This window comes from Symphalangus syndactylus, chromosome 1, assembly GCF_028878055.3.
Source record: "Symphalangus syndactylus isolate Jambi chromosome 1, NHGRI_mSymSyn1-v2.1_pri, whole genome shotgun sequence".
Lineage (NCBI taxonomy): Eukaryota > Metazoa > Chordata > Mammalia > Primates > Hylobatidae > Symphalangus > Symphalangus syndactylus.
The window spans coordinates 77122184-77144693 of NC_072423.2; the positions used below are offsets into that span (position 1 = coordinate 77122184).

At 36.7% G+C, this 22510-nt stretch overlaps 1 protein-coding gene across 3 annotated transcripts in view; it reads right to left on the minus strand.

The window, feature by feature from the left end:
- PIEZO2 (piezo type mechanosensitive ion channel component 2) overlaps positions 1 to 22510 on the minus strand; it is a 479216-nt gene that overhangs the window by 301871 nt on the left and 154835 nt on the right. For all 3 annotated transcript variants that reach the window (XM_055238811.2, XM_055238801.2, XM_055238791.2), the window contains exon 3: positions 9056 to 9181. In XM_055238811.2, coding sequence (XP_055094786.2) covers positions 9056 to 9181 — 126 coding nt within the window. The remainder of the gene's footprint in view (positions 1 to 9055; positions 9182 to 22510) is intronic.

Here is a 22510-nt window from a genome sequence, read left to right on the forward strand (position 1 = left end):
AAATGAGCCCATTGCCCTACATGCACACGGGTGCCCAGGGCCCCAGCACCCTCCATGGGTGACCCTGGATGCTATCACTATATTTCTTCCTTTTTTTCACAACTTAATTCGTCTGTTTTTGTTAAGTCTCTTTATCTGCAAATGAGTAAAATATCAAGGAACTAGCAGTACTATAATGCAGAATCAAGACATTATAAATATGCCTGGAACATAATGGGAAATTATACACGGAAGATGTTATCATTACTGATTTAGAGCAAAACTTAGAACCAAAAAGATGTTTCATACACACACACACACACACACACACACACACGGCTGGGTGTGAGATGCGGTGAGTCAGGGGAAAGAGGAAGGAAACGAAGGCTTGTTAGAGTGCTTGATCCATGCCAGGAACTCTAGAAATTTTGCCCTATTACGGGAAGAGATAAAGGTGATATAAGGTAGGGAAGGAAGCTCTGTGTACGAGCAGAATCAAAATGCCAAATCAAAGATGGGAGCATATCTGCTTTTAGAGAAACATAAATAGGGTTTCACAAGAAACAGATCTATGTTTCAGGTCAGAAAAGCTCTACATTAATCCACAATATGGCAATTTCCACCGATGGGAAGGACAGTTACCAGAACAAGGAAAGTCACTGCCCCTTGATGTTTGGCATTAATCAGGCCCTGGCGACTCCCCATGACCAGACACCGATGCTATCTTACCACTCAGCCATGGAACATTGACCAACAAGCTTGGCAAATAGCAGAGGATAAGGGACTCAAGAGGCATCTGGAAAAATACTGATGTGGCATCAAAGCCATCTTCAAAATTTTGAAAAACTGCTGTGTAGAGAATGGATTAGACTACCTATGTGTAATTCTGGGAACAGCCTCAGGATCTAGAATCTCAGGGCGACACACACTTCAGGGAAGTAAATTTCTGAACACCAAGAGTCATCCAGTACATTCTTGTTATTTACTGTTTTATTTATATCTTTAGGAAAAACATCTCCAATTTCCTCAGGCTTTAAAGATACAGATTAAAACCATCTTAGACCAGGAGACCTTGGTTATTAACAAGTTGACACAAGGCTATGACAGGACCCACTTAGAGGAGGTGGTAGGGACGGTGGGCTCAAGGAGGCTGGGAAAACATATCCCCAATGATGAATGCACACCCAGCTCCTAAGCAATGCAGTTCCGACTGTCCCCATGACTCACTCGTAGGGGTGAAGATATTCCTAAAGGCCAATATCATTTACCAAGTCAAGCATATACAGTCACTTCCGGCCATTCATACTTTAACCAGAGTTAGTATATTAGATTAACTATCCTCTCACCCGGTACAGCCTCCAAAATTTATGTATCCTAATCATATCTATTCCTCAAAATCTAATTAACCAAAGTCCAATTCTGCATAAAATTTTCCCTAGCACACGTATGAGGGTGCAGGGTGTACTGGAAAGAGTACAGACTGTGTAGTCCAGGAGACCTGAATTTAATTCCGGCTCTGTTACTCACTAGTGAGCAGCCTAAGGCGAGGCACTTTTTGCCTCTGGGACTCACTTTCCCCACCAGTAATAGGATAGTGAAAGCCAACACTTTTAAGAGATATGGTAAGAATTAGATAACAACAGCAGCCGGGTGTGGTGGCTCACACCTGTGATCCCAGCACTTTGGAAGGCCAAGGTGGGCAGATCACTTGAGGTCAAGAGTTTGAGATCAGCCTGGCCAACATGGTGAAACCCCATCTCTCCTAAAAATACACCCAGCCTGGGTGACAGAGCGAGACTCCATCTCAAAAAAAAAAAAAAAGATAATAACAGCAGAGTGTTAGTTTAGTTTACACGAAAATGTTGGTTCAATTTCCTCCTAACTCTTCCACCATGTTCCTCTTTCTTCTAAAGTTCTACAATGTAGAAAAGGTAATAAATAGTGAATAATATATTTATTATCTATTACTCTGAGCTGGAGGTCATGGGAGCAGATGACAAGCTTTCAGGTAGATGCCAGAATGAGAAAAGGGCCATAAAATATTCAGAAGGCCAGGCCAGGCCCAAGGCTGCAGCTGCGGGGCAGGTGGAGTGACAGACTGCGGTGGAGAGGCTGCTGAGAAGGTGAAAAATTCTGGAAGGAAAACTGAGGGTCACTAAAGACACACATCACTGATGCTGCCTTCCACCCAGTGCCGTTTAGCCCATTTATTTGGGATTCTAACCACATGGAGTAGAGTAGGTACAAACCCCAATATAACAGCATTGGCAAGAAACTGAAAAAGACTATCACAGAGAATGATTTGGTACCATGCAGGTTCTGTAATTTCCAAATTTCATCCATGTGACTGTACATAATTTGGAGACAGGATTTTGTTTGGAGTTGTCTCTATTACCTTGTAGTAGTGTATGACCTTGGGCAAGAATTAGGACTTCTCTAATAACAGCAACAACAAGAACAACAGCTTGTACTGTTTGACCACTTACAATGGGTCAAGCACAGTCCCAAGGGCATGGCCTATATTAACTCGAACCTCACAACAACCTATGAGATGATAGCTGTTATCTTCATTTGACAGTTGAGGAAACTGAGGCACAGAGCTATGCGACTAGCTCACAGTCACCCAAGATCCTAAATTTTCTCATATATTAAATAGCATAAAACTTGTCATGAAAAATATTTATCAGGATAAAATGAGATCTTCTATTTGAAAACTGTGGCATAAAGTAAGCATCCCTATCTATTACTAAAGGTGAATCAAAATATCGACATGGCATTGGCCTAAGGGTTGTTCATACGGATGGGTGTCATGCAGTGCCGCCACTCAGCTTGCCTTAGTGCCTGTGTCTAGCTTTTGGCAGTAAAAACAATGTGTATTCATTACTCTAAGAGCGTTGACTCCATCAGATATTGGGCTACAAAAGTTCTCTTTCAGCAATGCTTCCATCCAGAGTCTACTGATCATAAATGTGTCGTTGCCCACTATGCAGAGCTGCAGGCTCCATCTAGGTCAGCATGTGTCTCCGTGAGTCAGTGCCTCAACTACCAGGGGTGGAAGGAAATAGAACTTAAGGCAAAGATCTCTATATGTGATCAGAAGATATATATATGATCCACATACTTTTCAGAGAAATTAGACAATGGCATCCTAATCTTTTGATGCACAGGTGGCCAGAAGTAAAGTTATAGCTTGGACCAGTTTTTTAAATCGTTGTATTGAGTGGCAACGTCTGCTTTCAGGAAGCTGGCCCGAGGAGAGAAGAGGGCTGTGTGTGGTACCTGAATGAGTTAGGGAATGGAAAGAGAAGGGGACGGGGCAAGGTGAGGAACCCAAGCCGCCTCACTGATCAGCTATCAGAAGAAAGCAGGCAGCCAAGAGTGGTTTCAAAAAATGACTCGGAACATGAAGGGTGTGAGTTTGCGTTTATGTATTTTGTCTCCCATTTCGTACTTATTAGCTCTTTTCTCCATGGTACTGTCTCAAATATGAAAAATTAACATCCAGAATTTCATATGTATGAGAATGGAATTATTTGTATGAGGATGGATCCACCAGGTGATTCTGCAGATCTAGGGTCCATCTCCAATTAGCACAACTAACGAAGCATGGGGTGAAGTTTACAGCTTTGTGTGCCAAGGGATGAGTCAGCACTTGTACTGGCAAGCAGAGTATACACAGCAGCGGCTCACTCTGTAGTCCTCCCCACAGTCGTCGTGATGGGAGGATAAACTGCCAGGCTGGGTCTGTCCCTCAGTCTTCTTGTTGTAGGCCAACGCTTGATACCTTGATTCTTGGCACTGGGAGCCTTGTGTGTTTCGAGGATAGAAGCACGACAGGAAAAAACACTATTGAGGCCCATCCTAATTTCTTGGTCGGTGGGCTTCTGGACCAAGTTTCATGTGCTTGTAGAAAGAGAAAAGATGAAACTCTAGATGCCCTTCCTCCCACAGGGGGAAAGAGCAATGCATCTGAGGGGGCTAACCTTTGGGGGAAGCTGAATCCAACCAGGAATGCTGCCATTGAAAATATTCAGTTAATTATAAGGACAAATATCCAAGCAAAGAAAATCATGGACTAAGTACCAGAAACGCTAATTTTAGCCCTTTGAAAATAGATTTGTCCAAAGTCCTAGGAACCACAGTGGAGGAAACAATCTTACACACATGATGAATAAAGAGCTCCATAAAGATGGGGGAAGAATGGAAAGCCAGACAGATCCCTGCTCAGACTCCAGCTGAGACATGCAATGGCTTCATGCAACTCTTTTGCCCTCTAGAGCCCGTTTCTTCATTGCAATCCCTAACCCAGCACTATCTGCAGGTTGGGCACTGCGTTTATACAGAGAAAGGGCATCCTCTTGGAGAAAAGAGACTACACAAAGGCATAGCCCTCCATGGGCAAGGCTTGGCCAGGAGACCAGCCTCTTGATGTAAATCAAAGGAATTCGCTGCTTGCCGCTGGATGGAGCCTGACGAAGGAATCTCCTGGCTCAGCTCCTCCTCAGGCTGGGGCCTGCACACAGAGCACAGGGGTCCAGCTGCACAGCCCTGTCCACCCTGAGGACTTGTTTAGAGAATGAATAGGACAAAGCTTGGGTACAGAGAGTGCCTAACTTAAAGAATAGCAAAGTCCACCTGGAACAAGAAAGGAAGGAGTCATTAATTAAAAAAGGAATGGAATAATCCCTAGGGTCTCATGGTTCATAGATGCTCTATAAACAGGAGATATTATCACCACAAATTTTCCCTATAAAGTTTCTAACTCAAAAGTTTCTTTCAATCAATAGCATGCTTTAAGCACAGCACAAGAATCCAGACTGGCCTTCAAATTTCATTAACATCGCCACACATCTAACACGGAGTCAAACAAACTACATCTATGTAATCTGTAATGACATAATTGAAACCGGGTTTACATTTATTTAACTAGGATAGTTTTGGTGGAATGAAAATATTTTAGTAAGCGGCACAACATATGTTTGAGCAAAATTTACAGAGGTGTCCCCTGCCCCCATGGACTCCTCACTTACCTATAAGAACACTGTTTTTGAAATGAGGGGAAAAAAAAAAAGGCAGAAGGGAGTGGTGTTAAGTTTCAGTTCTGCACAACGGCACCTTTAACAGACCTGCCAACTAGTCAAAATCTAAATAGGGTAGTTTGAAAAAATCTTTATTACTGCCAGTTAATATTCACAGGACTCTGGAGGAACAAGAACTTTCAATGACTCAATATTTATAAATGCTACTGTTGTCCCACCAAAACTTATGTCAGATTCCTAAGAGATGCTGGGACCTTTAGCAATAATGAGGGTGAGGGTATGCGTTTTAAATGGGGGAAAGAAGTTGTTAGGAAAACAAAATTAAACACTTATAAATAAGCACTTGGTGGTCTTGAATTTGAATACTACTTGAATATGATTGGGTAACCTGACTTATCTGGGTTTTAATTTTAATTTACCAATGTCTTCAACATACAGAAAACATTCAAAATGTACAACACTGATGACCAAGACAGCTTTTGTCTTTTTATTTGAATTTTTGCTATGTTATCTATGCAGATGCCAAAAAAGGATAAACTTCAAATTTGGGATATCGAAATAACTGAGTTTGTGTTTACATCTCTGATGGTATAATCATAACTCCAAATGCTTGAGAAACAATAACATTAGTGAAGTGAAGTCAACTCTAAATTAAAAGCCAGTGTTTCCATTACCCACACTAACAGTATTTTCAGTTTATATAACTTGATCATTAAAAAGTGCTCTGGGCTGAAAACCTGGTCTGTGTCAATCTTGGACTAAACTAGTTTGCAAAGCTCTGAAGTTTGTTTGTTCTTCTCTTTTATCCTTTTTCAAGAATATATTAATTTTAAATGCTACACATAAAACTAAACTAAAAAAATCTATAACACCTGATGAGCCAATGCGATTACAGGCATCACTAGTTTTTCAGAAGAAATTTATGATTTCTATAAACCCACCTTCAAGGTTCCTGTGGCTGGAAGTAAAAAACTCAAGCTTTTCTTTTTTCACTCAATCTTTCACATATCCCTTCTCTATTGGTTACTTCATCAAAAATACTGGAACTTGAAATTGGAACTATAAACTTTTGTAGAAATAAACTTCAAATTGGAATTTAACTTTATGGAAATAAAGTTTACTATTATGACTTCTATTAAATTGACTCATAACAGAGTAGAGCTTTCATCTGGGGATAGCAAAAAAAAGGAAAGGGAAGATGTTATGTTAGATGCTGACATGTTCAAACTATATTGCAATATAGGATGACTGCAGAGGGCATTTGTGTATGAATAAAAACTGTCTTTGACAGAGACATGGAAATATCAAAGCCCATGTATTTAGGAGCGAGGTTAGGAGAGGCAGACCTAGCTCCTTAGCATTGGTTGGGCAAGGAAGGCCTGGAAAGAGGCAGGTCAAGAGGCCAGCTGTAACTACACTTGAGATGCCTGCCTCCCTTCACCACTGGGAAATACAGACTTCTTCATGGTACTAGTAGAGGTCCCACCTGAAGTGTCCAGGTATTGTGAATTTTTGCCTGGGAGGAAGGAGCCAAAGCAAGAACAAATGTGTGTGTGTGTGTGTGTGTGTTTGTGTAAGCTTGCCTGTCTGTCTATACTCTGTGGAGAACATAGAGTAACTGCAGTTATAAATGCAGAGAAAAGAATGTTGTTTTAGCATATCATATTTTTATTTTGACATTTGTAGAATTATGGAAAATCATCCATTTGAAATAGAAACACTTAGACTCTGTGAGTCAGAAGAGATCACGAATTTCACTTCCACCCTCCAGCCACCTTCCTATATTACTCAGCAACCTAAATTTTTTTGCACACATGAGTAAGTTTTATATATATATATATGTATACTCAAAATTTAAAAATCTGATAAGTTGTGATGCATCCTATAATGAAATATTTCTAGTGATGAAGAACTCATCATTTTTGAAAAAGAACACCTCTAGTTATAAGATTCTTCCTTATGGTCCTGAGAGTGCCTTATTAAGAAATATCCAAAGGATTTTTGGTTAATAAGCACTGTATCATATAAGATAATAATACTATTAACATTATGGCTGCTAACATCTCTATTAAGTCCAAAAAGATGTGAACCTGGTGAAATATAATAAATGCTCTTTATCAAGATAACATAACCAAAGTATCCTTATTTAAACACTGTGTTTCATCAAGACTTTAATAATGGGATAACATGGTTTTTCATCAAACATTAAAACCGCATTTTAACAATTGAATATTATACAGCCAAGAAAAGGGTTAAAGTATTGATAAATGCTACAACATTGACAAATCTTGAAAACTTTATCCTAAATTAAGGAAGTCATATACAAAAGTCATAGATTGTATAATTGCATATAGATAAAATGTCCAGAATAGACAAATCTAATAAAGACAGAAAGTAGGTTAGTGGTTGCCTAGAGATGGCTGGGAAAGGAATGAGAAACAACTATTCATGGGCATGAAGTTTGCTTTGGGGGTGATGATAGTGTTTTGGAATTAGACAGTGGTGATAGCTGCACAACCTTTGAATATACTAAAAACTGCTGAACTGTGGCCGGGTGTGGTGGCTTACGCCTGTAATCCCAGCACTTTGGGAGGCCGAGGCAGGCGGATCACGAGGTCAGGAGATCAAGACCATCCTGGCTAACATGGTGAAACCCTGTCTCTACTAAAAAATACAAAAAATAAAATAAAATAAATAGCTGGGCATGGTGGCAGGCACCTGTAGTCCCAGCTACTCAGGAGGCTGAGGCAGGAGAATGGCGTGAACCCGGGAGGCAGAGCTTGCAGTGAGCTGAGATTGCGCCACTGCACTCCAGCCTGGGTGACAGAGTGAGACTCCATCTCAAAAACAAAAACAAAAACAAAAACAAACAAACAAACAAACAAAAAACTGCTGAACTGTATATTTTAAATGGGTGAATTTTATGGTGTGTGAATTATATTTCAATTTTTAAAAAACAACATACCTTAAAAATAGATCTTAAAAAATCATCTTGATAGGCATTGTTATCAAAGGAACTCTGAAATCAATAAAATGGCTGGAATGAACACTAACTTTAGCTCTCTATCTAACAGTTATGCAGTGAGGGATAATAGTTTATGTATATAAATTTTACTAAAGGATTCCTCACGGTATTTAAATTAATACTCTGATCCGTGAAGAAGTTTGATTTCCTTTTTACTTTACAGAGAAGAGCAGGTTTGCTTGTACTTGTGCTTGTGAAAGGTCAGGAAATTTCAAACCCACAAACGGGTTCTTCAAAGAAAAACTGACAAGTTAAAACTGTTATTACAGTCTATTTCAAATATCTCAGGGTTTCTTCAGTTTAACTGAAAACATATGAATTGCTTTCACCTACTTGACTGCTTCTGTTTTTTCAAGTAACAATCACACATCCTACAAAAACTGAAGCATGATTTATTCAATGACAGGTAAATTTTCAAATGATAATGCTGTCTAGATAAAACATGTATACTGACTCTTTCAGATCATAACTTCAAAATATAAGGGGCTTAAGAGATACTGTTTCCCTATAAATAGTAATAAAAAAACCTTCCAATTCAAAAAAGAAACTACATGTGTCATTACATTTTTCCCATAAAAACATGAGAAATCTTAACATTGTACTTTATAATAGGATTAATGTCATTGTCATGTAATTTCATATAATATTATTCAACTTTTATATTCTATTCATCACGTTAGAAATTGTAGCTTTTTTTTTTTTACTCGCTGTAATGAAAGCTCCAAGGGCTGTCTGTAACTCTTGAATTTTAGGTTAAGCTCAATGAAAATGTCTTACATGCAGATAGGGGGTGATCTCCAATACATGTTGAAGAGTCATTAATAAACTTAATTTCATGATCCAATTTTCCATGGCAAAGCTTCTTTATATATATTTACACTGCATTACCAAAGACCAAAAATTTCCATGAATTTTATAATTTAATTATTGCATAGATTTCTATGTGTGTGATGACACACAGCTTTATTATGCACGTATATAACACAATAAAAGAAAACACCATAATACTCACAGTTGTAGCCAGGTGCAATACGATGTTGAGCTTCAAGGCTCACCAACGTGATGTGGAAAATGATGTGCAGCAACAGGAAGGAAAGACTGATGAAGCACAGAGACTTTAATAACCGTCCCGTATGTCCTAAGGGATAAAAAGTGCAGAGATTGTGAGAGAGCTTAAGATGAAACACACTGGTGCTGTCTTTTGTACATGTTTCTGTATAACCTATTAGATAGGCCAACTCAAAAGTATATGGAATGTAGTAATTATCATCTTAATTATTAGTCTATAGCTAAATGGTATCATATTCTCTTTGTAACATCAAATATTTGGGTTTATATTTATTAAAAATTCACTGTAAAAGAAAGATAATTTCCTATTTATCATATGACACATTACAGTGGAACTACAAAAAGGTCCTGGCCCAAAAATTTTATAAGGAAGTGCTGCCAACTTTGAAGGGACAGATAACTCCTGTCTTAGAAAAATAATTCTAGGAAGTAGAAAAGGAGGAAAAGTTATCTAAAACATTTTATGATGTTACAGTTACTTTAATTTCAAAATCAAATAAGGCTAGAAAAGAAAAGAGAATTATAACCCCATATTACTCATAACATAGATATGAGTTATTTTTTAAAAATGTGTTAACCAACTGAAATAGCATAGAAAAAATATAATACATAGGCTAAGGTTTACTGCAGAAAAACCCTAAAAGGGTAGTTAACATTAACAAATCAATAAATATAATTCACACACAGTGGGTTGCTATCACGGTTTTCTCAATGGGTACCAAAGAAATGTTTCATAAAGTTCAAAATCTAGTTATAATTTTTAAAAACATAAAAAAAAAGGAATGGAAGGAAACACCCTTAAAGGATTTATAACAAAACAAACATCCTGTTGATAGTGGAATTTTAGACATAATCCCACCAGTATCAGAGAATGATCAAGGACACTTGATATGAATTCCACTAATTAACGTATCACTGGATGTACTGGTCAATGCCGTAAGATAAGAGATACAATGAAGAGTGTTAACTAGAATTATTTGCAGGTAATATGATCAAATGGAATTATTTTCAGATTATATATCATCATCAATAGAGGATGCCAAACTAAATCCATGACCAACTATCAGAATGTAAGAATTTAGAAAATGATTCAGATACAAAATCATCTTACAAACATGAAAATACCTCTTCATTAACAATAATCAAAAAGAAATAAGATGCAATTTTATTAGCAAAAAAATTGTAAAGGTTTTGTCAATGTGTCAATTTGGCTAGGCTGTAAGTCACAGTTATTTAATCAAATACAAATCTAGGCACTGCTATGAGTTTACAGATGTCATGAAAGTCCATAATCAAAGAGGTTAACTAAGGGAGACTATCCTCCATAACCTGGGAAGGCATGATTCAATCCACTGGAAGGCCTGAAAACTAGTCGGAGGTGTGTGTGTAAGTGAGAGAGAAGAAACTGTCACTTGTGGAGAGTAACTTTACCCTGTGCCCATGATGTTCTCTTCCTGACAGCCTGCACTACTGACTGTGAACTTCCTTAGCCAGCTTATATATCAATTGTGTAAGCTAATTCCTTGTAATAAATCATAGGGAAACATAAATCATATATGTGTGTGTATATATGTATATATTATATATTAAAACACCTGTGGATACTGCTACACTTGTTGGACCTTGACTGCTAATTTTTTTTAAAGTGTTATGTCATAGTTTCATTGACAGTTTTTTTGTTCTTTCATAGTGACATATAAAATAATGTCATCTTATGTAACACATAATAGATATGAAATCCATAAAATATTAGCAAAATAGATCCATTAATATATGAAAAAGATAATATATTGTATCTAAGTTGGGTTTAATCCCAAAAATGCAAGATTGTTTTAACTTAAGAAATCAATTAATGTAATTCACCATATTAGCAGATTAAAAGAGAAATAGCATTTGATCTTCTACCTATGTGAAGAAAAGGGCTCTGAAGAAAATTCACCATCCAGGCATGATAATACTCATGGCTGACTAAGAATAGAAGAGAATCTCTTTAACCTAGTGTGATGGTTAATACTGAGTGTCAACTTGATTGGATTGAAGGATTCAAAGTATTGTTCCTGAGCGTGTCTGTGAGAGTGTTGCCAAAGGAGATCAACATTTGAGTCAGTGGACTGGGAGAGGCAGACCAACCCTCAATCTGGGTGGGCACCATTTAATCAGTTGCCTACGTGGCTAGGATAAAAGCAGGCAGAGGAACGTGGAAGGACTAGACTGGCTAAGTCTTCTGGCCTCCATCTTTCTCCCATGCTGGATGCTTCCTGCCCTCGAACATCAGTCTCCAAGTTCTGCAGCTTTTGGACTCTTGGACCCATAACAGCGGTTTGCCAGGGGCATTGGGCCTTCAGCCGCAGACTGAAGGCTGCACTGTCAGCTTCCCTACTTTTGAGGGTTTGAGACTCGGACTTCCTTACTCCAAGCCCACAATCCAAATACCTTCCATCAGGCCCCACTTCTAGCATTGGGGATCAAATTTCAACATGAGATCTGATGAGATGTCAAACATCCAAACTGCATCCGTGCGCATATTTGTCTTGTTCCTGATTTCAAAGAGAAAGCTTTCAAGAGTTCTATTATGCAAAATTTTGCAGCAGCTTTTTGCTTATTTGTTTGTAAACATCCATTACTAGGTGTATTAGGGTTCTCTAGAGGGACAGGACTAATAAGATAGATGTATATATCAAAGGGAGTTTATTAAGGAGTATTGACTCACACAGTCACAAGGTGATAAAAGTATTTAACACTTAACCTAAAAAAGAATGCTTAAGACCGTTATTGACAAAATTGTAAAAAAAAAAAAAAAATAGAAAAGCAATAGGTATAAATAAGTGAAGAGAGCTGTTATATTCATGAATGAGATGACTCAATATGATAAAAATGTCAATTTCCCCCAAATTTAGTCCTAAAATTCAATACAGTTTAAAATAAAATGCCAGTAGAAACTTTTACACCTTCAACACGTATATTTAAAAATATATAAGAAAAGAATGTTTTGAAGATTTCAACATACATTTTAAAAATACATTTGGAAAAATAAGACTCTGAATTGCCATGTCAATTTTGAAACTTTGAAGAATAAGATCAAAAGTGGGTGAGGTTGCTGTATCATAGCAGATATTAAAATATGCTATAAAACCATGTTGATTTATTTTTTTGAGACAGGGTCTCACTCTGTCACCCAGGCTGGAGTGAGGTGGCACGATGTCAGCTTACTGCAAACTCTACCACCCAGGTTCAAGCGATTCTTGTGCCTCAGCCTTCCGAGTAGCTGGGATTACAGGCATGCACCACCAAACCTGACTAATTTTTCTATTTTTGGTAGAGATGGGGTTTTGCCATGTTGGTCAGTCTGGTCTCGAACTCCTGACCTCAAGTGATCTGCCTGCCTCAGCCTCCCACAGTGCTGGGATTACAGGCATGAGCCACCGTGCCTGGCCAAAACCATAAGTTTAAACAAACAGAAACTTAGATTCCTTAGGGAGAGGAAAAGAAGTCAGTTGGAATACAATATATTGCTCAGAAACATACCAGTTTATTTATATTAACTTGAAAAATGTCAAAGTCAACTCTACAAATTGAGAGGAAAAAGGACAGAAATGGTATCAGCAAGATGGCAGAATGGGAAGTTTTGGCTCTCATTTCCACAGAAACACCAATACTGGCAACCATTCATGGACAGGAATATTTTTGTGGGAGCCCCAGAGTCTGGCTGAGTTTCCAGCTCTACTGTGGAACAAAAAACCCAAGAGTAAAAATATTAAACAGGATAAGCAGTTTCACTTTACCCATGTCACCCCTGCTTCAAGGTGGCACAACTTGGTATCAACAGAGGCCCGATTGGCCTGCAATTTCTACTACTAGGGAAAGTGAGTGATGTGTGTGCTTAATTTTTGTGGTCCTGTGAAATGTTAGCTAGCTGGGAGGTCTTCTGTCTCACTTCACCCAGAGCACTGAATGAATAAGCCTAGGAGTAAGGAGAAGAGAGTGCACAACTGGTGTGCAATTCTCTACAGCCAGTCATAGTCTCTACTAATCAGCTCATAGACTCCACCAAGAGACCCACCACTGAACCCCACAGGATGACTTGCCTGAGGACCCCCTGATGAACTTCCCCAGCACCCTGTGCCACCCTTTCCTATGGAAAGCACCCTATGTACATCCCTGTGCATGGCCTGCACAAGCTCCTTCAGATAGCACGTGGATTTCAACATGTACAAATATTAGCATCTGGCTTGACTCTACTGGTAAAGGAGAAGGTATACAACATTAAGTACTTCAGGGCATTGCCTTAGAGAATATAAATTGAATGCTGTCAGTACCAGGTCTGGTTTTGTTGGATAGAGAGAAGCCACACAATCCTAAGATTTCTTTCTTAATAAGGAATAAGAAGAATGGAGCAGGTGCATACATAGAAAAGTTCTGAGAGATTCCCAGAATCTCTAAGCAGGTTCACTGGTGAAGATCCTTCTGGTGCAATGCCAGCCAGTAAATACTGGAGAAGGTGACCACTTCTTCAAATTTTAAGACATCTTTTTAAAAATTCAAGAAAATGAAGAATAAAAAAATTTAAAAATTCAAGAACATGAAGATTCAAGAAAATATGACATCACCAAAGGAACAAAATACAGCTCTAGCGGCTGACCCCAAAGAAATTAAGACTTACAAATTAGCTGACAAAGAATTCAAAATAGCCATCTTAAAGCTCAGTGAGCTACAAGGGAATACAGATAAACTACTAAATTAAATTTTTAAAAATATATTAACAGAATGAGACATTCAACCATAAGAAACCAAAAGGAAGAACCAAACAAAAATTATGGAGCTAAAGAATACAATGACTTAACTGAAAAATTTAATGGAGAGTTTCAAAAGCAGACTTGATCAAGGAGAATAACATCAATGACCTCAAAGACAGATTATTCGAAATTATCCAGTAGAGGAACAACCACACAAAAAATAATGAAAAGTGGTTTTTAAAAGTCTATGGGACTTATGGGACACTATTAAGTGAACTCATATAAACACTGGTGTTCAAGAAGAAGTAGAGAAAAATAAAGGGGAAGAAAGCTTACTTAATGATATAATGACAGAAAGCTTTCCAACCCTGTAGAGTGAAATGACATATAGATCCAGGAAGCCCAAAGGATTCTAAAGAGGTTGAGTAAAAAGAGGTCTTCACAGAAAAGCATTATGATCAAATTGTCAAAAGTGTGAAACAAAGAATTTTGAAAGCAGCAAGAGAAAAGCAACTTGTTACATACAAGGGTACCTTCAAAAGGCTATCAGTAGATTTCTCATCAGAACTCTTACAGACCAGGAGAGAGTGGGATAACATATTCAAAGTGCCAAAGAAAAAAATGTGCTAACTAAGAATACTACACCTGTCAAAGCTGTTCTCCAGAAATGAAGAACAAAGACTTTCCCAGAAAGGTAAAAGCTGGGGGAACTTACAACCACTAGAACCACCTTATAAGAAATGCAAAAGGGATTTCTTCAAAATGAAATTGAAAGACACTAATCAGCAACATGAAAACATATGAAGGTATAAAATTCACTGGTAGAGATAAGTTCATTTTTAAATTCAGAATACTGTAATGGTGATATGTAAATCATATTGAATTCTAATATAAAAGTTACAATACAAAAGTATTAAAAATAACTATAGTCAAAATAATTTGCTAATAGATATAAATAGAAAAGATGCAAATTGTGACTCTAATAAGAAAAAGTGCATGGGAGTGAACAGGTAATTTTTGCATGTGATTGAAATTAAGTTGTTGTTAACTTAAAACAGATTGTTATGTGTGATTCAATATTTCCAATACCATTTATTGAAGAGACTTCCCTTTCCCCGTTGTGTATTCTTGGAGCACTTGTCAAAAATTAGCTGACCATACATGTATGGGTTAGTTTCTCAGGCCTCTGTTCTATTCCATTGTTCTATTTGTCTGTTTTTTATGCCAGTGGCATGGTGTTTTAATTACTATGGATTTGTAATACAATTTGAAATCAGGAAGTGTGATGCTTCCAGCTTTCTTCTTCCTGAAAAAGATTGTTTTAGCTATTTTGGGGTCTTTCATGGTTTGTTTTATATAAGACTCATGGTAATTACAAAAGACAAACCTGTAGTAGATACGCAAAAGATATAAAGGAATCAAAGCATACCACTACAAAAATCATCAAATCACAAAATAAGACAGGAAGAGAGAAAGAAGGGAGCAAAGAAAATATAGAATAGTCAGTAAATAATTAACAAAATGTCAGTAATAGGTCCTTACCTATCAATATTTACTTTAAATATAAATGGATTAACTGCTCCCATTAAAATATATAGGGTAGCCAAATGGATAAAAAAAAATCCAGCTATACACTGCCTACAAGGAACACACTTTATGGACACACATAGGCTGAAAATGGGATGGAAAAAGATATTTCTGCAATGAAAGACAACAGGGTTGGGTATTCTTATATCAGACAAAATATACTTTAAGTCAAAAACTCACACAAAAGAAAACTTAGGAATACATAGCTTCACTGTTGAACTCTACCAAATATTTAAAGATGGACTAACAGCAATCCTTTTAAAACTCCTCCAAAAAATTAAAGAGGAGGAAACACTTCCAAACTCATTCTACGAGGCCAGCATTGCCTTGATATCAATGACAGAAAAGAATTCTACTAGAAAAGAAAATTATAGGCCAATATCCCTGATGAACATAGGGGTAACAGTCCTCAACAATATACTAGCAAACTGAATTCAATGGCATATTAAAAGGATTATATACCATAATCAAGTGGAATTTATCTCTGGATTGTAAAGGTGATTCAACATACACAATTTTTTTTTTTTTTTTTTTTTTTGGAGACGGAGTCTTGCTCTGTCGCCCAGGCTGGAGTGCAGTGGCGCAATCTCGGCTCACTGCAAGCTCCGCCTCCCAGGTTCACGCCATTCTCCTGCCTCAGCCTCTCCGAGTAGCTGGGACTACAGGCGCCTGCCACCACGCCCGGCTAATTTTTTGTATTTTTTAGTAGAGACGGGGTTTCACTGTGGTCTCGATCTCCTGACCTTGTGATCCACCCGCCTCGGCCTCCCAAAGTGCTGGGATTACAAGCGTGAGCCACCGCGCCTGGCCAACATACACAAATTTATAAATGTTACATACCACGTTAACAGAATGAGTGATAAAAATCGCAATAGATGCAAAGAAAAGCATTTAGCAAAATTCAACACATTTTCCTAATGAAAACTTTTAACATATTAGATATAGCAGGAATGTACCTTAACACAATGAAAACCATATATTATAATACCACAGTTAACATCATACTCAAAGGTGAAAAGTTGAAAATTTTTCCTCTAACATCAGGAACAGTAGCACACTCTTGCTACTTCTGTTTGACATAGTATGGGAAATACTAACCAGAACAGTTATGGAAGAGAAAGAAATAAAAGACATCTAAGTTGAAAAGGAAGATATTAAATTGTTCCTGTTTTTAGATAATATAATATTGTTTTGAAAAACCTAAAAATCTACCAAAAAACTATTAGAATTAATAAACTCAGTAAAACAGCAGTTAATGAAATCAACATATAAAAATCAACTGTGTTTCTATACAACGACAATAAGTTTTTCAGAAAAAAAAAAAAAAAAAAAAAACAAAAAACGACTTACAACAGCTTCAAAAAGAACAAATACTTAGGTGTAAATTTACCAAGGAGGTGAAAGATCTGTACATTGATTAGTATAAAACATTGTTGAAAGAAATTAAAATGAATACAAATAAATGACAAATATATCCCATGTTCATGGACTGGAATAATTAATGTATTTAAGATGTCCATACTGCCAAAAGGGATCTACAGATTCAATGCAATATCTATCAAAATTCCAATGAAATTTTTCACAGAAATAGAAAAAACTATCTTAACATATGTATGGAACCACAAAAGACCCCCAAATAGCTAAAGCAATCTTGAGGAAGAAGAACATAGCTGGAAGCATCATACTTTCTGATTTCAAATTATACTACAAAGCTATAGTAATTAAAACAGTATGATACTTACATAAAAACAGACACACAGAAAAATGGAATAGAGGAGAGACCTGAGAAATTAACCCACAAATGTATGGCCATCTAATTTTTGACAAGAGCTCTAAGAATACTCAACGGGGAAAGGATAGTCTCTTCAATAAATAGTATTGGGAAAATTGGGTTACCATGTACGAAAGAATAAAATTGGGCCCTTATCTTACACCATATACAAAAATCAACTCAAAATGTATTAAAAATATGAAATTACAAAACACCCAGGAGAAAACATAGTGAAAATATTTCTTGACATTGGTTTTGGCAATGACTTTTTGGTTATAACACCAAAAGCACAGGCAACAGAAGCAAAAATAAGTGTAATTACATGAAATTTAACAACTTCTGCACAGCAAAAGAAACAATCCCTAAAATGAAAAAGTAATATATGGAATCGGAGACAATATTTGTAAACCATATATCTGATAAGAGGTTAATATACAAAATATGTAAGGAACAATTGAATAATGAAAAAACAAATAACCACATTAACAAATAGGCAAAGGACCTGAATAGATATTTCTCCAAATAATACATACAAATAATTAGCAGATATACAAAGAACTGGTCAACATTACTAATTATGAAGGAAATGCAAATCAAAACCACAAGTGAGACACCACTTCTGCTGTGGTCTGAATGTGACCCCCAAAATTCATATGTTGAAACTTAATTACCCAAGTGATAGTATTAAGATGTGGAACCTTTAGGATGTGATCAAGACATGAGGGTTGAGCTCTCAGGTATAAGATTAGGGTCTCTCGGTAAGTGTTGAGAAAATGTATTCATTCCCATTCAGCCATTTTGCCATGTGAGGACACAGTGTCCATCCCCTCTGGAGGATGAAGCAACACAGTGCCATTTTGGAAGCAGAAAGACCAGGCTCTCACCAGACACCAAAGCTGGAGGCATGTTGATTTTGGACTTCCCACCCTCTAGAACTATGAGTAATAAATTTCTATTCTTTATAAATTACCCAGTCTGTGATATTTCATTTAGCAGCACAAATGTATTAAGAAAGCCTCACACCTGTTAAGACGATTATTTTTGAAAAACAAAAGATAACAAGTGTTGGGGAGGGAGACATGGAGAAAAGAGAACTCTTATGTTGGTGAAAATGTAACTTGGTAGCTCCATTATGAAAAATAGTATGGAGGTTCTTAAAAATGAAAAATAGAACTGCTAAATAATAGAACTTCTAAAAAATAGAACTGCTAAATAATCCCACTTCTGGGTATACATTAAAAATAACTGAAATCAGGATCTCAAAAACCTATCTGCACACCCGTGTTTACTATAGCATTATGCAAAACAACCAAGATATGGAAATATCCTAAATGTCCACTGAAGGAAGATTGGATAAGGAAATTGTGGTATATACATACATAGAATATTATTCATCCTTAACAAAGAAGGAAATCGTGCCATTTGCAACAATATGACTAGACATGGAGGGCATTACGTTAAGCCAGACACAAACAAATACTACATGACCTCATGTATATGTGGAATCTAAAATAGACTAACTTGGAGAAGCAGAGAGTAGAATGGTGGTTATAAGGGGCTGAGGGTGGAGAGCAGGGAAATGGGAGGGGATTGTTAAAAGGTACAAAGTTTCAGTTATGCAAGATAAAGAAGTTCTGAAGATCTACTATACAGCACAGTGATTATAGATAACAATACTGTATTGTACACTTAAAATTGCTACAACGGAAGATCTTAGGTTAAGAGATCTTACAAACAACAAAAACACTAATAATAATAAAGGGAGAGAGAGGAGACTTTGGAGGGTGGCGGATATGTTTATGGCTTTGATGGCGGCAGTGATTTCATGGGTGTCTATCATCAAAACTCATTGAAATGTATACATTAATATGTACAGATTTTTCTATGAGAATCATACCTCAATAAATCAGCTTTAAAAAGAAAACAATAGGCTATCTAGAAGACAAACTAGATCAACACATCCAGAAAAAAAGAATACTGGATCCCTGCCACAAAAGTGGTCTCCAGATCAATAAAGGCCTAAGTCTGAAAGATTAAATTCTAGAGTTAACAGACGAAAATATGAAATAATAACTGTGACTCTGGGGTGAGGAATGTGTTCTAAAGCAATACGCAAAAACATAAGCTCTAAGACAAAAAAAAAAAGAGATGGATTTGACTGTACGGAAACTGGAGATTCAACAAATGCCAACATAAATAATATTTACTGACAGATGAATAATTGGGGCATCTAAAATGTATATGAAATTAAAATTTAGAATAGATAAAGAACTTCTGTGTGTCAACAAGAAGAAGACAGGTCAACCCACAGAAATATGTGTAAAACATCTAAGTCAGCAGCTTACAAGGGAAAATCTGAGGGGGAAATATGTTTATACAGGGAAGCTAAAGCTATTGTAGATAAATTATAACTAAATCACAAATGAATGACGTTTTACACCCCACAGATTAGAAAAAATTAGAAAAAAAATCATAATAGGGAGTTTTTGTAAAGAGAAACAACATATTGGTAGTAGAGTGAAATTGACACTGCCTTTCTGGAGGCCATTACTTAAGTATGCCTAATTCTCTGACCCAGTAATCACATTCCTAGTTATAAACTCCAGATAAATTTTTACAGCAGCACTACACGGAGACGAATAATGACATTTACCACATTATTGTGTGTAGGAGCAGGGAATTGGAGATATACTAATTTTCCACTTCCGAAGAGATGAATATGTAAAAATGTGGTGAACGTGTATCTTGAAATATTTTTAACAATTAGATGCATTAAGGCAGAACATCAAACAACATAGCTGGTTCTTGAAAAATACTACGTTAAAATGGTAAGAAACAAAAGGAGACATAGCACAAAATCATTTAGGTAAATTAAGGATATAATAACATGTATCTTACAAATATGTTTATGTATATTTTAAATGTGTATCAGACACATTTGATTAATTTCATATGGGGAGACAGGAAATAGGAGTAAGAATTGGGTATGAACAAATAAGAGTAAATAAATAAAATAAGACAAGCTCTTTGGTTAATCCTCTAATAAAGTTATTCTGTGAATAGAACAATAAATTGCCTCAACTCTCTCCACTCAAAGCTAGAGAGGAGTAGATACATACTGAACATTCTGGGCCTTGGTCTGCCCCTGTCCATGCAGCTTTGGGGTATTAATCAGACCAAGCCCTTGAAACTAAAATTTTCATATGAAAGTTTACTAATAAGACAAACATATACATGATAATTTTATTATACATCTATAGATTTATATGTTTATAAATATATTATATATTTACATGATGCCAAAGATATGTGCTCAATATATGTATATTATATAATTTTATATTTAAATATGTACATGTACACACACACACACACCCCTACATAGAAGTTACATTATTTCCTTTTTTTCTAATAATGATTTTTCTTCTTTAGACTATTAATGTAGTTAAATAATGTATATTGAATTTCAAATGTTGAAGCTGCCTTGCATACCTGAAATAGATTACACCTGGTCTTGGTGAATAATTCTTTTTATGCTTTTTTAGATAAAGTTGACAATATTTTGTGAAAAATATTTGCAAGCCTGTTCATGAAAATATTAATCTGTAGAATGTGTAGATTTTATTTTTTGTAGTATATTTATCTGGTTTGGTATTAAGGTAATCTAAGTTAAGAAGTATTTACTCTGCTCTTATTTTCTGAGGAGATTGTAAAGAATTGATATTGTTTATTTATTAATTGTTTTATAGAATGCACCAGTAAAATCAACTATGCTTGGTACTTTGCTTTTGGAAGGTTTTATATATATATACACACACACACATACATACATATATACATACACACACACACACACACACACATTTTTTTTTCTTATACTTTAAGTTCTGGGGTACATGTGCAGAATGTGCAGTTTTGTTACATAGGCATACATGTGCCATGGTGGTTTGCTGCATCCATCAACCTGTCACCTACATTAGGTATTTCTCCTAATGCTATCTTTCCCCTTGCCCCCGACCCCCTGACAGGCCCTGATGTGTGATGTTCCCCTCCCTGTGTCCATGTGTTCTCATTGTTCAACTCCTACTTACAAATGAGAACATGCGGTGCTTGGTTTTCTGTTCCTGCGTTAGTTTGCTGAGAATGATGGTTTCCAGCTTCATCCATGTCCCTGCAAAGGACATGAACTCACCCTTTTTATGGCTGCATAGTATTCCATGGTGTATATGTCCACATTTTCTTTATCTGGTCTATCATTGATGGACGTTTGGGTTGGCTCCAAGTCTTTGTTATTGTGAATAGTGCTGCAATAATCTTACATGTGCCTGTATCTTTATGTACCTAGTAATGGGATTGTTGGGTCAAATGGTATTTCTAGTTCTAGATCCTTGAGGAATCGCCACACTGTCTTCCACAATGGTTGAACTAATTTACACTCCCACCAACAGTGTAAAAGTGTTCCTATTTCTCCACATCCTGTCTAGCATCTATTGCTTCCTGACGTTTTAATGATAGCCATTCTAACCGGCGTGAGATGGTATCTCACTGTGGTTTTGATTTGCATTTCTCTAATGCCCAGTGACGATGAGCTTCTTTTCATATGTTCATTAGCTGCATAAATGTCTTCTTTCGAGAAGTGTCTGTTCATATCCTATGCCCACTTTTTGATGGGGTTGTTTGTTTTTTTCTTGTAAATTTTTTTAAGCTCTTTGTAGATTCTGGATATTAGCCATTTGTCAGATGGACAGATTGCAAAAATTTTCTCCCATTCTGTAGGTTGCCTGTTCACTCTGATGATAGTTTCTTGTGCTGTGCAGAAGCTCTTCGGTTTAATTAGATCCCATTTGTCAATTTTGGCTTTTGTTGCCAATTCTTTTGGTGTTTTAGGCATGAAATCTTTGCCCATGCCTAGGTCCTGAATGACACTGCCTAGGTTTTCTTCTAGGATTTTTATGGTTTTAGGTCTTACATTTAAGTGCTTAATCCATCTTGAGTTAATTTTTGTACAAGGTGTAAGGAAGGGGTCCAGTTTCAGTTTTCTGCACATGGCTAGCCAGTTTTCCCAACACCACTTATTAAAGATGGAATCCCTTCCCCATTGCTTGTTTGTGTCAGGTTTGTCAAAGATCAGATGGTTGTAGATGTGTGTGATTTCTGAGGCTTCGTCCTATTCCATTAGTCTATATATCTGTTTTGGTACCACTGCCATGCTGTTTTGGTTATTGTAGCCTTGTAGTATAGTTTGAAGTCAGGTACCGTGATGCCTCCAGCTTTGTTCTTTTTGCTTAGGATTGCCTTGGCTATGCAG